The 18,064-nt window shown below is 43.6% G+C and overlaps 1 protein-coding gene across 2 annotated transcripts in view; it reads left to right on the top strand.

Moving 5' to 3' along the window:
- The window catches only part of TANC1 (tetratricopeptide repeat, ankyrin repeat and coiled-coil containing 1), a 3,647,153-nt gene that overhangs the window by 2,318,492 nt on the left and 1,310,597 nt on the right, over positions 1-18,064 (top strand). For both annotated transcript variants that reach the window (XM_044074752.1, XM_044074753.1), the window contains exon 11: positions 4,513-4,638. In XM_044074752.1, the coding sequence (XP_043930687.1) occupies positions 4,513-4,638 (126 nt within the window). The remainder of the gene's footprint in view (positions 1-4,512; positions 4,639-18,064) is intronic.

Below are 18,064 nucleotides of genomic sequence, written 5' to 3'. Positions count from 1 at the left end.
GCCTACCAGGGAACAAATAGCAGCACCCTTAGGCGGAAAATTAACCTTATTTTCAAAGAACTGGCACTACATCACAAAAGACAAGTGGATTTTGCAAACCATAGACCAAGGTTACCGGTTCCACTTCCACACTCTACCAGTCAAAAGAGGAATGCCAAACCTACCTCCAAATCAAAAAACAGAAGCTCTACAGCAGATAATGCAATTAACAAAGATGAGAGCTGTGGAAAGAGTACCAATAACAGAACAAGGCAAAGGATTCTACTCCAGACTATTCCTAGTTCCAAGAAAGGAAAAAAGTTGGAGACCTATTCTCGATCTGTCCACCTTAAACACATACATCATTGTCCCAAAATTCAAAATGCTGACCCTACAGCAACTTCTTCCCATGCTGGGCAAGGAGTGTTGGCTGGTAACTCTAGATCTCAAGGAGGCATACCTGCACGTCCCCATTCGACCAATTTGCAGAAGATACCTCCGATTTCTTGAAGGATCAGAGCACTATCAATTCTCAGCATTGCCCTTTGGCTTATCTACTGCGCCCAGAGTATTCACAAAATGCCTGGCATCAGTAATCGCCCACTGCAGACTACAGGGAATCCAAATTTATCCATACCTGGACGACTGCCTGCTACAAGGGGACAACAAAAGCAAGCTGACAACAGATTTACAAAGGGTCATTTACTTGCTACAAGCACTGGGATACACAGTCAATTTGCAAAAGTCAAGGCTGATTCCATCCCAAACAAGGACATTCTTGGGCGCGGAATTGGACACAGTAAAACAAATGGCATTCCTAACTGCAGAAAAACAAAAAGATCTCCCTCTTTACTTCTTGGCACTAACAAACCACAGCAAGCTAACAGCAAGAAAAGTTCTGCAGGCCTTGGGCTTCATGGCATCATGCATAATCTTGGTTCCACATGCCAGACTGCATATGAGAAAACTACAATGGTACCTAAAGAATTTATGGTCCCAACACAGGCACAGCCTAGAAGCAGAAATTCAACTAATTCCATGCCTAAAACAGGAGTTCCTATGGTGGGCTCAAGCATGCCAGTCAAACCCAGGCTTACCCTTTCACAAATATCAAGCAAGCCAAACCATCACAACAGACGCCTCAGACCTAGGATGGGGGGCTCACATGCTGGACAAATGCGTGCAAGGATTGTGGGCCAGGACCAGCTTCACCTGCACATCAACCTAAAAGAAATGCTGGCAGTAAAACTGGCAATCCAAAAATTCAGACCATTTCTCAAAGAAGGCCATTTGATGATAAGGACAGACAACACCACAGTCATGTGGTACATCAACAAACAAGGAGGCACTCATTCATACCCCCTATGCAGAATGACTTTGGACCTTTGGAACCTGGCACTCAGCTACAACATCCAGCTACAGGCAATGTTTGTACCGGGAAAGGAGAACACTCTAGCAGACATGTTAAGCAGAACCACCTCGGATGCTCACGAATGGATGCTACACCCGGACATCTTCAAGACCATCACAAAGAAATGGGGAATGCCACAGATAGATCTATTCGCTTCCCCTCTCAACCACCAGCTCAAAAAATTCTGCACAAGGACATTCCATCCACTTGCATCGAAAGTGGATTCGCTCTCCTTCAGCTGGAAAGGCCTGACAGCATATGCATTCCCACCTCTTCCCTTGATACACAAGGTATTACTAAAAATCAAGGAGGAACGTCCAAGGATAATCCTGATAGCTCCAAATTGGCCTAGACAACACTGGTACCCATTGCTGAGGAGCATGTCTCGGGACAGAATGTGGTCAATACCCCTGATGCCTTTGATGATAACTCAGAACAACTACAGCATCATGCATCCAAACCTAAAAACGTTGCAACTGACTGCATGGCACATCACATAGCAGCAACTATTCCAGATCTTTCCCAAAGGGTTAAAGACATTATCCTTGAAGCCCGCAGACCTTCAACAAGAAGGAACTATGCAGGAAAATGGAAAAGGTTTGTCATTTGGAGTGCTGAAAGAGGGAAGGATGTGTCGAATATAGATATGGCTAACATTCTGGAGTACTTGGCAGAGCTTCTACATACAGGCCTGTCCTATTCCTCCATCAAGATACCTGCATCAGCTATTTCAGCAGAATACAGTTTTGATCCACCTGTCTTCTCGCATCCTCTACTCAGGCAGTTCCTCAGAGGGATCAAGAATGTAAAACCTCCTAGGAAACCACCACTGCCAGCTTGGGATTTGAACTTTGTGCTAGAAAAGTTGACTCTCGCACCTTTGAACCAGCAGCAACAGCAGACCTACAGCATCTTTCATGGAAAACTGCTTTCCTACTGGCAATAACCTCAGCAAGGAGGGTTTCTGAACTTCAGGCCCTAATGGCAGTACAACCCTTCCTAATCTTCCACCAAGACAGAGTGTCCATGAGGACTAATCCTACATTTATGCCTAAGGTGGTATCCAGAGTATCCTTAAACCAGGCAATCCACCTACCTACCTTCTTCCCAACCCACAAAACAGAGGGAAAGAATGCTGCATACCTTGGATGTACACAGACAGCTACGCTACTACCTGGACAGAACAAAAGTAACAGAAAAACTGACCAGCTTTTTGTAGCCTATGCAACAGGAAGGGAAGGAAAAGCAATTTCCAAACAGACAATCTCCAAATGGATAGGAAATTGCATACGATTCTGTTACTCCTTCCATGGAAAACCAATTCCACAGAACATACGACCTCATTCTACAAGAGCAACAGCCACTACCACAGCCTTCTTACGAGGAGTGGCAACCAAGGACATTATTGAGGCGGCTACTTGGACCTCCGTGCATACATTTGCCAAGCATTATAATTTACCTCTGTATTCCAGATCCCGAGCAGGGTTTGCCACTGCTGTACTGCAAGGGATCTTAACCACACCATAATCTATTCTTCCTCCTCCCCTAGTTGGCTATGGTATTCTACCCAGTTGTTATGACTGCAGATGCATCCATGAAGGACATAGTACAGTTTTGTACCTACCATAAATGTAGATGTCGAACTGGATAGCATCTGCAGTCAGGATTACCCTCCCTCCTTCCCTCTGTGGTACTCCTAGGGTATTTACCCTCCTAATAGCTAGCTGGTGGCCGAGTCTCTTATGGTGTATTTGTTTGTATATATGTACATACATGCTTATTTTTTGTGTTTGCCTTCTATCCTTTGGGAAACATTGGCATTTTTACCCAAAATTTAGCCTTCCAAGAGGGCACCTGGCATCTGGGGCAAGAAACACTGAAGAAAATGGCGTCGGCTGATGCCTTTATACCCGAAGACCAGCAGAGATGACGTCGGGTGAAGTGCGACATCAGCCGAAGCCGGACCCGGACTTTGGAATCCGGCCGACCGAAGGGCTGCCTGACGACAGGACAACCCAGTTGTTATGACTGCAGATGCTATCCAGTTCGGACATCTACATTTATGGTAGGTACAAAACTGTACTTTCCTTATACATAGTGTATTTCTTTCATTTCGAGCAAGACAGAGATGGAAGGCAGAATACTGTCAGGCTGAATACCTGCTGATTTTTTCCACCCTGAAAGGATAAAATATTATTAATGTTACTGTAATTCTGTTGAGGAACAGCCAATTGTATTTGACTTGTCTAAGCCTGTGCATCTTAGGGCTTAATCATTTAAGGAAAGAATAAATTTGCTTCTCTGCAGTTATTGTGCCCATTTGTGAGGATCTGGTGCATATTAAGTGCCAAGTGCAGTTACATAAGCTGTGCATTGTCAGAGGTCATGAATAAAATTCCTTGGCACAGGAGATCTGTTTATTGTCTAATTGAGATTGTACTATGAAGTTCTAAAGCATTCAGTATCCTATATGACCTGTTAGACATTGTCATGAACAATTGAGATCCTGTTTTAATTTGATTTCTTCAGTCTTCAGTGGACCTGGTAAGTAGTTAATTTAATTGTATCCTGTATATTTAATATTGTTTGTATGTACTAGTTAAAATGTAGTGTGACTCAGTTTTCTTCTAAAGCTTTCAAGTATTATAATCTGATTTTTAGTTAGTATGTTTTGTTTTTTAAAATTAGTAGTGGTTCGATAAGTGCATTTCCTAATTTCCTACTTACACATGTTGAAATATTTTTGTACATTTGTCTAGGATGTTTAAATTTATTTGGATTAAATTATATTAGAGCCTTGTCTGCCCCAGACCACCTAAGTTGTGCTTGATAGTACTTGATGAATCTGGTTGCTGAGATGTGAAAAGATAGTGAGCAGATCATCCTTCAAATTCAGTTTCCCCAAATTGCAGATGTCTGACACTTCATTTGTTTTTTGAATTTACTTGTTGAGGTTGCGTGTGTCAGAGCAGTATTATATGGAATTCAACCTATGCTAAATCTGCCAAATGCACTCCTTTATTTTCTGTAAGTGTACAAAGTGTTTTCACTTTTCCTAGTTTGCAAAAAAATGTTAACTGCTAGATTGACTTGTTTTACAGCTGTAGTTTTTCCATTTTCAGCGACAAGTTCAACAAAGCTAGAAGATCTGAGCTATTTGGATGAGCAAAGAAATACCCCGCTGCGCACTTCAATCAGATTGCCATGGCACAGTACTGCTGGAGGCAGAGCACAGCAAGAAGTTAGAGGTATGGAAATGTGTACATTAAGACGTAGGCCAGAAGGACACTCATCGTGGTGAAACTGGCTTTCGTCTAAATCCTCCTACTGCACCTGTTAAGAAGCACAGTTTGAGTTTAGATTTGCTAATTGGAGAATTTTCACATTTATCCTGGAGTACAGGATAAGCAAGCTCAAGCTCATTAGATAACTTAAAATTTTATTACACCACTGATTTACAACTGTAAGACTTGCTCTGAATTTCTAAGACATTTTCTACTGGCGTATGATTACTCATTTGATATGTTTTACCTTTGTATTATGGATAACCCAGCTGCATCACTCGAACATCTACATTTATGGTAGGTACAAAACTGTACTATATGCCTCATTCTTCTCCCATTTTTCTATTACTGCCAGCCTTGGAGGACACATTTAATGTTGCCTCTAGCAACTCTTATTACCAGCCTTTGGTTCTTAAAAATACAGATGGACTTTATAAGGTTAACTCGAATAAGTAAGCATTTAATGTTAAATAGTCCTATCTCACTTTCATTCTTTACATATGAGATCAGAGCCGATCCTCAGCTCCGACTCTGCCTATTTACAAGCTGGAAGACTTCTGGTTGGCTCGTGGCTAGGTAGGTATCCCATGGTGCACCAGTATAATTCCCGGATCTCGTTTGCCGCTTCGACGAGTTCGGTTGTGCTTCTCTTTGGCTCTGGCTATGTTTTTGCATATTTTCACTTTTTTCAAAGTTTTCTTCACTGTTTAGCTTAGATTAGTTATATGGCTCAATATAGTTAAATCGTTACTGTTTGTAGTATTCAACTAGCGTAGTCACATTTAAAGTTATCTTCTATTTGCTCCTTTTGGTGCAATTCTTGGCCTTTGGGCCATTATTTTCTTCTTGGTATCCCGTGTACCAGGCTTACTATTTGGATTAGAGTAGGCGCTTTTTGCGCACTAATATTCTGTGTGTTTAAATAGAATTTGGCGTTTTTCCACTTACTTTTAGAGTTATTAGATTGCTGTTCGCATTGTTTTGCTGATATTGCTAATATTGTTAACAGATCTTTGTTCTGTTTGTATTTGCAGTGACATTGTGTTATTATTGATGTTCTTCGTGTTTCACTGTTGCAGTCATCACATTTGGGTTATCTGCTTGCAGTAGCCCTCAGTCGACCTGATTAACAAAGTCTTGGGTCCTGCATCGGTTACTGTCTCTTCTTCCATGAAGTCAGGTCGTCAGGGGTATAAAACATGCAACTGATGCCATTACATCAGTCTTTCTTGCCGTGTGGTGCCCGAAGCAGAAGCAGTTCGCAAGTGCCGGTTAGCTGACTGCTGAAATTTTTGTTTTCGAGTTTCAGAACTGAAGTCTTCAACTAAAAGTTAAATACCCCATTGGGGAAACTTTTTCTTGCTCTTAACCGATGTCAGTAAAAGTAAATAATTGCATTACTTGTGGAAAGCAAATACCGCATAAAGATTTTCATTTGTACTTTATCACTTGCCTAGGCCCTGACCACGACGTACCTCACTGTTGGTTTTGTGCCTTATTTAAACCACGAACTGTACGTCATTGTTATATTTACGCTTCTAAATATTTTGGTGCTCGGTTCAATTATCTGATATGTCTTTGGTCAGCCATCCGACTACCGACATTCCGAAAAAACGCAAAGATAAAAGCCAGGCTTCCTAGGTCCAAAGCTGCCAACGGTGCTTCTCCTAAGCCAGTCGCCAGTTCGCCGGTACTCAGTGAGGCGCTTTTGCAGCCCCTGATACCCACTACTTTTGATTCGCAGGCCTCTACTGAGACCCATTCGGAGTCCGGTATGCCGCGAGATGTTTCAACTGTGGAACGTGCAGATGTCTCTAGCTTGGATGGGTCCGAAGCCACTGTGCAGGCACCGGCTTTTGAGGGTGCATTCAGGCCTACTGACTTGCGTATTAAACCAACGCCGTCTTCTTCTTCAAAGCCTAAATCTCGAACCATGCCTAGAAAGCTGACGCCCAGACTGCATGGTCAGGCCTCTATGCCTAAAAAACAAATGATAAGAATGGATGAAGACCTTGTTACTTTAATCAGGGGAAGCCAGCCTTCCCCCTCTAAGAGACCTAGGACTGAGTTGGTTTATGATACTTCTGACCAGGATTCTGAATTTTCTGTTTCTTCTAATGACCAGGATTTACCGTTATCTACCTATGAGGATTCTAATGCTGAGGACTCTAGTCCCTCTGCCCCACCCCCCCAGAGGATTTCTCTTTTGGTGAAACCTTGCATACTCTCAGGGAGGAGTATTTTCCTTGGGGAAAGTCAGGATTTCTCTGATTCTAAAAAGAGGCTTAGGGATTTCTTACTCTTGCCCCAGCACAGGCGTTTAGCCATTCCGACTGTACTAGACATCGTTGATGATGCATTTGCATAATCTAGCTTGGCCCCTGACTCTTTACCTCCTGCTCCCAGAAAACTTGATAGATATTACAGGGTACCTGACTTTCACAAGTTCCTTTTTAAAAATCCTACTGCAGATCCTGAGACCATTTCACAGGGACCCAAGGGCATTAAGCTACTACTGCCAAAAATCCTACCCCTTCTGATAGAGACTCCAGGGCGCTGGATAGATGGGGTAAGAAGATATACACTTCTGCAACTTTGGCCATTAGGGCCTTAAACTGCCAGTTTCATATGTTAAAGTATCAGCAGCATATTGGATTGCTTAAGCAGAAAATGATGTTGATTCCTGACTGTTCTGAAAATGAGGATTTACAGGATTTAATGCTTTCTGCTGAACAGGTTGGAAAGCATACTTTGCAATATGGTTTTGATTCACTAGAGGCATCTTGCAGGGCTGCTGTCAATAGATCTGTACTTAGAAGGCATGCTTGGCTTAAGGAGCAATCTTTGCCAGATCATGTTAAAGCTAAGTTGCTGGATGCTCCCTTAAATCAGGACCGCCTGATTGGCAACAAAGCAGAAGAAGTTCTTAAAAAGATGAAAGAAAAAGATAAATCTATGCAAACTGTTAAAGATTTCCTACAAGTACAGCCTCCAAGATTTAGTAGGCATTGGCCCTCTAAGAATTGGTCTTTTCCTGCCTCTTCCAGGCCTTCTCAGTCCAAACCCAGAACCAGCAGAACACCCATGCTTCAGTCCCAGGGTACACACCTGACTAAGCAGTGGGGGGCTCCCACTTCCAAAGCAAGGAGTAGTAAGACTCCCCCCTATGGTAAACTGTCTCAATTACTTAACTTTCAAACTTCCAAGCACTTCTCAACTGACTGCTCCTTTAGGGGGAAAGATTGCTCTGCAGGCAAAAACTGGGAACTCATAACCCAGGACAAATGGGTTTTAAATGTAGTTTCCCAAGGATACAGATTTCACTTCCACACATTACCAACCCCAAACGGTTGGCCAGATCTACCCCCAGATCAGTGGGCAGAGGCTCAAAAGCAAGTACTGTGTCTCTTAAGCATAAAAGGTGTACCAGAAGAGGAAAAGGGACAAGGTTTCTACTCAAGACTTTTCCTGGTACCCAGAAAAGACAACTCATGGCGTCCAATCCTGGACCTTTCTTTCTTAAACACCTTTTTGGTGATTCCAAAATTCAAGATGCTAACTCTTCACCAGTTACTTTTTATGTTAGGCAAAGATGCCTGGTTGGCAGCACTGGATTTAAAGGAAGCCTACCTGCACATCCCAATCAGGGAATCTTGCATAAGATACCTACGCTTCAAAGCAGGCTACATGCACTATCGGTTCTCTGCACTGCCCTTTGGCTTATCTACTGCGCCCCCGGTATTCTCAAAGTGCCTAGCTCCAGTCATTGCATTTTGCAGGCAAAGAAATATTCAAATATACCCATACCTGCACGATTGTCTAATTCAGGCAGAAAGCCAGGACATACTTTTGAATCATCTGGCATTTGTACAAAAGGTGATAACTAGTCTGGGGTACACCATAAACGAAAAGAAATCACATCTGGTACCCTGTCAACAAATTATATTCCTGGGAGCAAGCTTGAACACAACTTCCCAGATGGCTTTCCTCACGCCAGAGAAACAAATTCATTTGACAACTTACTTCAAACTAATGGCCACAAAAACCCTGCTATCTGCAAGGCAAATACTGCAAGCCTTGGGGTTCATGGCCTCCTGCATTCTACTAATTCCATATGCAAGACTGCATATGAGGAAGCTACAATGGTATCTAAAAAGCCTATGGTGTCAACATTCTCAGGATCTAGAAGCAATGATTCCTATCATACCTTGCCTACGGTTAGAGTTCCTTTGGTGGGCAGAGGCCTACCACCAAAACAAGGGACTACCATTCAATCTACCCCCTGCCACCCAAACCCTAACAACAGACGCATCAGACTATGCATGGGGGGGGGGCTCACCTGGCAGGGAAGTGGATTCAGGGCAAATGGAACCCAAGTCAAATGCACCTGCATATAAATCAAAAAGAAATGTTAGCTGTACAGAATGCTCTGACAGCCTTCAAGGACCACATTCTTCCAGGACAACTAATGGTAAAGACGGACAACACCACTGTTATGTACTGCGTAAACAAGCAGGGGGGCACACATTCTTACCCCCGCTGCAGACTAGCCATGGCATTGTGGAACACAGCCTTGAGCTACCAAGTGCATCTACAAGCTCAATTCCTGCCAGGAAAACTAAATACACTGGCAGATGGACTAAACAGAAACCTCTTGAACCCACACGAGTGGAAACTGGAACCAAGAATTTTCAACATGTTGATAAACAAATGGGGGAGCCCAGATATAGACCTGTTTGCCCCCCCCCCAGAACTACCAGTTGGACAAATTCTGCACAAGGACTCCCCACAAACAAGCTTGGAAAGTGGATGCTCTGTCCTTCAGCTGGAAAAAATGTATCAGTTTATGCCTTTCCTCTCCAGAGTACTACTAAAGATCAAACAGGACAAACCAAGGACGATACTGATTGCACCAGACTGGCCACGCCAACACTGGTGCCCCCTCTTGCGGTTTGTCACTGCTGGCTCCATAGCACCTGCCTCTGTCTCCTGCCCTGCTGCCACAGCAGGAGAGCCAGATTCTGCACCCTCAGCTTCAAACCCTGAACCTGGCAGCCTGGCTAATTACCTAATCTCTCCATTACCATCCCTCAGTAAACAAGTGTTGGATGTCATTTTGAAGGCAAGAAGACCTAGTACTAGAAAATCTTATGCTGAAAAATGGAAAAGATTCTGTGCCTGGAACCAAACTCAAGGGATGGGCACAGCAGCGCCCAATTTACCTCCGATTCTTCAATACTTAGCTGAGATGCTTCAAAAGGGCCTTTCTTTTTCCTCCATCAAAATTCACGCCTCAGCCATTTCATTCTTTACAACGCAGAACCACCCCTCTTCTCTCATCCATTGCTCAAGCAGTTCCTCAGAGGGGCCAAAAACGTAAGACCACCCAGGAGAGCCCCAACTCCAGCCGGGGACCTTAACTTTGTATTGGAAAATCTCTTCCTCCTTTTGAGCCAGCTGCAAGTGCAGAGTTAAAATTCCTTTCTTGGAAAACAGCCTTCCTTTTAGCAATCACTTCAGCAAGAAAGGTATCTGAATTACAGGCCCTTATGGCAGTGGAGCCTTTCATCATCTTTCATGCGGACAGGGTGTCCCTCAGGACCAATCTCTCCTTCATGCCCAAGATGGTAACCCAGTGTAGCTCTTAATCAGTCCATTCATTTGCCATCATTCTTTTCTAATCCACAGAACAAAGGGGAATGGATACTGCACTCCTTAGATGTGCACAGACTGCTTAGATGTTACTTGGACAGGACTAAACCTCAAAGGAAGTCTGAACAACTGCTGGTGGCATTTGCTGCAGGGGCAGAGGGGAGGGCTATTTCAAAGCAAACCATTTCTAAATGTATAGGCCATTGCATTCATTTCTGCTATAAGCACCACGGAAAACCTATCCCACAGGGGATTAGACCCCATTCAACCAGGGCAGCATCTACCTCTACAGCCTTTCTCAGAGGTGTCCCTACCAGGGACATCCTAGAAGCTGCTACCTGGAGTTCTGTACATGCTTTCACCAAGCATTACCATTTACCAATTTTCTCTAAATCCAGAGCTGGCTTTGCCACTGCAGTCTTGCAGGGCCTTATAGCTGGTCCTAATGCTATCTAAATTCCTCCTCCCATCCTTAGCTTTGGGAATCTACCCAAATGTGATGACTGCAACAGTGAAACACGAAGAACGTAGAACAGTTGTGTACACTTACCATAAATGTAGATGTTTGAGTGTATTCACTGTTGCAGTCCTGGTTACCGTCCCTCCAGCCCCCTGACTTTTTGGCTATATCTCTACTCTCCTTTAATATGCTTGAAAATCTTTTTGGTATGTTTGCTTGTTTGTTGGAGGTATAAACCTGTGTGTATGTATGTATATATATATATATATATATATATATATGTATATATATATATATATATATATATAAATATATATATGTATGTATGTATATGTAATTGCTTCCCATTAGGGGGCACCTGACATGTGGGGCAAGAAAAAACTGATGTAATGGCGTCGGCTGCATGCTTTATACCCTTGACTGCCTGATGTCATGGAAGATGAGACAGCAATCGACACCGGACCCAAGACTTTGATGATCAGGCCGAGTGAGGGCTACTGTAAGCATGTGATGACTGCAACAGTGAATACACTCGAACATCTTCATTTATGGTAAGTGTACACAACTGTACTTTCTGCCATGTTTCACAAGTAATAATTATTCATTTGTAATCCCACATTTGTCATTTTCCAAGTTACTAATTTTTATTCCCCGAACATTAATAACATGACGCAAAGCATATGCTTTAAAGTCCCCTACACGTTTAACAAAGTCCAAGGAAGTCCCACATTTTCATATTTTTATGTTCTGTCATGCTTCACAAAAACAATTATTGCTTTATTCCCCCACATTTGTCAGTTTCCAAGTTACTTGCTTTATTCTGTTCATCACCATCTCCCAAATTCTTGTGTCTGTTTCATTCCCAACTTATTCTTGATTCTTCTAGTCAGCTCGCATGTTTTCTTCCTTCTCTCAGGCATTTTCCATTGAAACAAAGGAAAAGATTTCATGGGCTTAGTCTCTCTGTAGTCTTCATCAGCAGAAAGACATCAAGCAGAACCACCTCCTGTTTCACAGCTCTCCCTTTCTTGGACAAACGTTTGTATTTCCTCCTTAGCATGATGTTCATCGTGTTACCCTGCTGCAGTCATCACACTTGGGTTATTCTGTCATCAGGCGGTCCCGCAGTCGGCCGGAATTCCAAAGTCTTGGTCCGGCGTCGGTTGCTGTTGCCTCTTCCCTGACGTCTGTGCGCCAGGGGTATATATAATGCAACCGACGCCATTTTCTTGAGTCTTTCTTGCCGCACGGTGCCCAAAGCAGAAGCAGTTCGCAAGTGCCGGTCGGCCGAGTCCTGAGATTTTCGAATTTGAATTTCAGACTGAAGTCTTCTATAAAGCTAAGTACCCCGTTGGGGAAACTTTTCTTGCCTCAGACCGATGTCAGAAAAAGTTAACAATTGTATTTCTTGTGGGAAGCAAATACCTCATAAGGATTTTCATTCTTATTGCATACCTTGCCTAGGCCCAGACCACGATGTCACTTCTTGTTGGTTTTGTGCTAGGTTTAATAAGCGTACTATTAAAAGACGCTTTGATTTCGCACACCACTACTTCGGTAGGAAATTTAACTACAACATGCCGTCAGAGCAACCGACTACCGGCGTGCACAAAAAACGCAGGGATAAGGACAGGCAGCCCAGGCCTAAGCCAGATTCCGAGGCCTCGGCTGATCCAGTCTCCGGTCCTCAGTGAGGCTCCGACGCAGCCCCTGACTACTGCAGATCTGGAACCCGAGACCGCTACGGAAATTTTGACGGAATGTACCAGGCCGACGCAGCCTTTTACTTCAGGCCCTTCCGACGACATTGCTTCAAAAGACGTCGGTGCTACAGAAACGCCATCAGTTTCTGAAGGTGTTTTCAGACCGACGACTCTCACCATTAAAACGTTTTCTAAGTCGAAGACTCCTTCTAAATCTAAAAGGACTGCACTTTAGTCTCCTGTTCAAGGCCCTATGCCTAAGAAACAGATGCTCAAAATGGCTGAAGATTTGATTTCTTTAATCAGGGGTTCACAGCCCCCTCCTGACAAAAGGCCTAGACAAGAGGAAGATTTTGCTTCCTCTGAGCAAATGTCCATTTCTTCAGACTCCTCTGAGGACCAAGACTATTCCTTCTCTCCTTATGAAGATTCTGATGCTGAGGACACTATTCCCTCAGCTTCTCCTCCTGAAGACTACTCCTTTGGGGAAACTTTACACACTATGAGGGAACATTTTCACTGGGAAGGTCAAGGCTACTCTGATTCAAAGAAAAGGCTCAGAGAGTTTCTTTTACTCCCCCAACATAGACCACTTGCCATCCCACCAGTTTTGGACATTGTGGATGATGTCTATTTAGAATCCAGTTTCAACCCAGACTCTCTACCTCCTGCTCCGGCTAAGCCTGACAGATACTACAGAGTGCCTGATTCCCACAAATTTCTTTACAAATGCCCAGTAGCTGACCCAGAGACCATCTCCCAGGGTCCCAAGGGGGCTAAGGCTTCTATGGCTAAAAACCCAGTACCTTCTGAGAGGGATTCCAGAGCACTAGACAGGTGGGGGAAAAAGGTTTATACCTCAGCCACACTAGCTATGAGGGCACTGAATTGTCAATTTCATATACTTAAGTATCAGCAATTTCTAATTCTCAGTTAAAGCAAAGAATAACCACTCTCCCTCAACAATCTGAATTCAAAAAAGTACAGGATCTGTTTCACGCCACTGAGCAGGTGGGCAAACATTCCTTACAATGTGGGTTTGATTCTTTGGAGGCCTCCTGCAGAGCAGCTGTCACTGGGTCTGTTATACGTAGGCATGCTTGGTTAAAGGAACAAACTCTGCCTGATCATGTTAAAGCAAAACTATTAGATGCTCCCTTACAGCAGGATGTTCTTTTTGGAGTTAAAGCAGAAGAAGTTTTAAAGAAAATGGAAGATAAGGCAAAATCTGTGCAGACAGTCAAATATTTCCTACAAGTACAACCCCCTCGCTTCAGCAGAAACTGGCCAACAAAAAATTGGTCCTTTCCAGCCACTGACAGACCACAGAGGGTAAATACAGACGCCCAAGGGGCAGAGGACAACCACAAGCCCAGTATAAACCTCACCAATGGGGCACTACAACACAGAAGGGAGGAGGAGACAGGTCTCAATCCACCAGAAGGCAAACTCAATGACTTGTACCTCATCTGGCCAAGCAATACTCTCTTGGCAGCCCCCCTGGGGGGAAAACTCGCACTTTTTGCAGACAACTGGCACATAGTCAGAAAGGACAAATGGGTCCTAGACATAATTTTACGAGGATACAGATTCCACTTTAACACCTTGCCAATGAAAAGAGGGATGCGAAACCTGCCACAAAATCAATGGGCAGAGGCACAAAAGCAAATTACAGCTCTCATGGACATGAGAGCCATTCAACTGGTACCTACTCGAGAGCAAGGCCAATGATTTTACTCAAGACTCTTTCTAGTGCCCAGAAAGGACAATGCCTGGAGACCAATTCTGGACCTTTCAATTCTAAACACTTACTTACAAGTACCCAAATTCAAGATGCTAACACTACAGCAGCTACTTCCCATGTTGGGCAAGGAAGGATGGCTAGTAACGTTGGACCTCAAGGAGGCATACCTGCATGTCCCTATCAGACAAAGTTGCAGAAGATACCTCCGTTTCATTTTAGGTTCAACCCATTACCAATTTTCTGCACTGCCCTTTGGCTTATCTACTGCACCCAGAGTTTTCACAAAATGCCTGGCACCAGTAATTGCATACTGCAGACAAAGAGGAATTCAAATATATCCATACCTGGACGACTGCCTCATCCAAGCAGAAAGCAAAGACATTCTCTTACATCATCTGGCCTTTGTAAAGCATCTACTAAACTGCCTGGGGTACACAGTAAACGGAAAGAAGTCAAAACTAGTACCCTCACAAAAAATGACATTCCTGGGTGCCAGCTTGAATACAACGGCCCAGAAGGCTTATCTTACGCCAGACAAGCAACTACAACTGACTCAATATTTCAAGACAATGGCAACAAAGACCCAATTAACTGCAAGAAAAATTCTGCAGGCTTTGGGCTTCATGGCATCTTGCATACTAATAATACCATTTGCAAAGCTGCATATAAGGAAATTACAGTGGTACCTAAAAAGCGTATGGTCTCAACACAGCCACAGCTTGGACACAATGATATCTCTCATTCCCTGCCTACAACAGGAATTTCTATGGTGGTCACAGGCATGTCACCTCAACAAGGGTCAGCCTTTCACCTTGCCCCCAGCCAGGCAGACTATCACAACAGATGCTTCAGACTACGCCTGGGGGGGCACACATGGCAGGACAATGCATTCAAGGCCTATAGACTGCAGATCAAAGAAATCTGCACATAAATCAAAAAGAGATGCTAGCTGTACAGAAAGCTCTGACAGCCTTCAAGGATCTATTACATCCAGGACAACTTGCAATAAAGACGGACAACACCACAGTAATGTGGTACATAAACAAACAAGGGGTACACATTCCTACCCTCTATGCAGGCAAGCAATGATCTTATGGAACACAGCTCTGGCCTACCAAGTCCAGTTACAAGCTCAATTCCTGCCAGGACAGAAGAACACATTGGCAGACGACCTCAGCAGAAACATCAAAGATCCCCACGAGTGGAAACTAGATCCACAAATATTTGCAATGATAACTCAAAAATGGGGCCTTCCAAACATAGACCTGTTTGCCAGTCCTCAAAACTACCAACTGACAAAATTTTGTACAAGGACATTCCACCATCAAGCTTGGAAAGTAGACTCTCTCTCTCTTTCAGTTGGAAAAACCTGACAGCATATGCCTTCCCTCCATTACCTCTCCTCACAAAGCTTCTTTTGAAGGTCAAAAAGGAGAGACCACGACTGATTCTCATAGCCCCAGACTGGCCACGCCAGCACTGGTACCCGCTATTGAAAAATATGGCCCACAGCCCACCATGGATATTGCCTCAAATACCCCATTTGCTCACACAACAAAACAAACAGATTCTTCACAGCCAGCTCAAAACTTTAAATCTGGCTGCATGGCAAATCAACTAAACATCCAACCAGCTCCTCTTTCACAAGCAGTTCTGGATGTTATTCTGGAAGCCAGGAGGCCAAGCACCAGCAAGGCTTATTCGGACAAATGGAAAAGGTTTTGTGCCTGGAACCAAGCTAAAGGCCAAGACACAATTCAGCCTCACATACCTCACATTCTACAGTATTTAGCTGAGATGTTGCACAAAGGACTTTCCTTTTCCTCAATTAAAATCCATGCTTCAGCTATTTCAGCTCACTACAACACACGGTTCCACCTTTATTTTCACACCCTCTTCTAAGGCAGTTCCTCAGAGGGGCAAAAAACATTAGACCACCTGGGAGAGCTCCTACACCAACATGGGACCTCAACTTTGTTCTGGAAAAACTAACGCTACCTCACTTTGAACCAGCTTTCTCTGCAGATCTTCAGTTCCTATCATGGAAGACTGCCCTGCTCCTAGCAATAACTTCAGCTAGGAGAGTCTCAGAGCTACAGGCACTAATGGCAGTGGAACCTTTCCTCATTTTTCATCAAGACAGAGTTTCTCTACGAACTAATCCTTCCTTTATGCCTAAGGTGGTTTCCAGTGTAGCTTTAAATCAAACCATCCACTTACCCACCTTCTTCCCCAATCCACAGAACAAAGGTGAGGGACTCCTGCATTCCTTGGACATTCACAGGCAGCTTCGTTACTACTTGGACAAAACTAAGGCTTTCAGAAAAACTGACCAGCTCTTTGTATCCTATGCTACAGCTTCTCAAGGGAAGGCTATATCTAAGCAAACCATTTCTAAATGGATAGGGCATTGCATACGTTTCTGCTATACCCATCATGGCAAACCAGTTCCTGCTACCATTAGATCCCACTCTACCAGGGCAACAGCTACCTCTACAGCCTTTCTCAGGGGGGTTCCAACCAAGGAAATTTTAGAAGCTGCAACTTGGAGTTCAGTACACACCTTTACCAAACACTATCACTTATCTCTTTACTCTAAGTCCAGGGCGGGCTTTGCCACTGCAGTTCTGCAGGGCCTTATTGCCTCCACTAACCCTCTATGATACCTACCCCCTACCTTAGCTTTGGGATTCAACCCAAGTGTGATGACTGCAGCAGGGTAACACGATGAACATAGTACAGTTTTATACCTACCATAAATGTAGATGTTCGAGTGTTCACCCTGCTGCAGTCCAGGTTACCCTTCCTCTATCCCCTCTGATCTACTGGCAAAATCTCTTCTATGCCTTACTGATGTATTTGCTTATAGCTGAAGGGATTTTGTGTTTGTGCAGTGTTCACTCCATTTGGTACTAATTCTGACCACCTTTTTGGGGGCACCTGACATCTGGGGCAAGAAAAACTGAAGAAAATGGTGTCGGTTGCATTATATATACCCCTGGCGCACTGACGTCAGGGAAGAGGCGACAGCAACCGACGCCGGACCAAGACTTTGGAATTCCGGCCAACTGCGGGACCGCCTGATGACAGGATAACCCAAGTGTGATGACTGCAGCAGGATGAACACTCGAACATCTACATTTATGGTAGGTACAAAACTGTACTTTCTTCATCAAAAAATGTTTTTGTCCCTCTAGGGAAAAATATGTTGAAGATGGCTGGGTACAGCAGTTTGAATCTCACACCTGCTTCTTGACACTCCTTAAATAATGAAGTATATTTACTACTCTTCTGCCTGGTACACAATGAATAGTCATTCTCCACAAACACTCTGCTGTCTTCCACTTTTAGTACTTTGTCCTTCTGCCACAGTTTTATCAGAATCAACTCCTGCTGATAAGACTGCATCTTTACTATTAAAGGTCTAAGTTGTTTTCTAGTAACCAGAGTTTGGGCGTGCACATGATGTGCCCTTTCATTTAACAATTCCTGTTGTAGAATACCAGTTCAGTTGTGCTTTCATAAAATTAATACAGTCAGTCCGTTCCTTCCAGCTTCTCTGGTGCAGCAGAAGATCTGTCCAGATATTTTATTGTTTAAACATCTCTTCTTGTGCAGTCACATATTCGGCCAGTTTTTTCTTCATTTCACCCTCTGAGTTTTGCAATTCTGTTGCCTTATTTGAGTATATATTTAAAGCTTCTTCCATTTTTTTCCAGATTTTTATTATTTGTGTTGATATACTTCCTCAGTGTTTTGTTTATTTTAACCAGGTCTTTGTGCAGCTGCCTTATACTTTCCTCTAGGTTACTGGAAGTCATGTCTGGAACT

This window comes from Protopterus annectens, chromosome 6.part0 (genome assembly GCF_019279795.1).
Source record: "Protopterus annectens isolate FY-2018-M chromosome 6.part0, PAN1.0, whole genome shotgun sequence".
In the NCBI taxonomy this organism is placed as follows: domain Eukaryota; kingdom Metazoa; phylum Chordata; order Ceratodontiformes; family Protopteridae; genus Protopterus; species Protopterus annectens.
The sequence above is the reverse complement of the archived record's forward strand: the minus strand, read 5'-3'. Positions and strand labels throughout refer to the sequence as shown.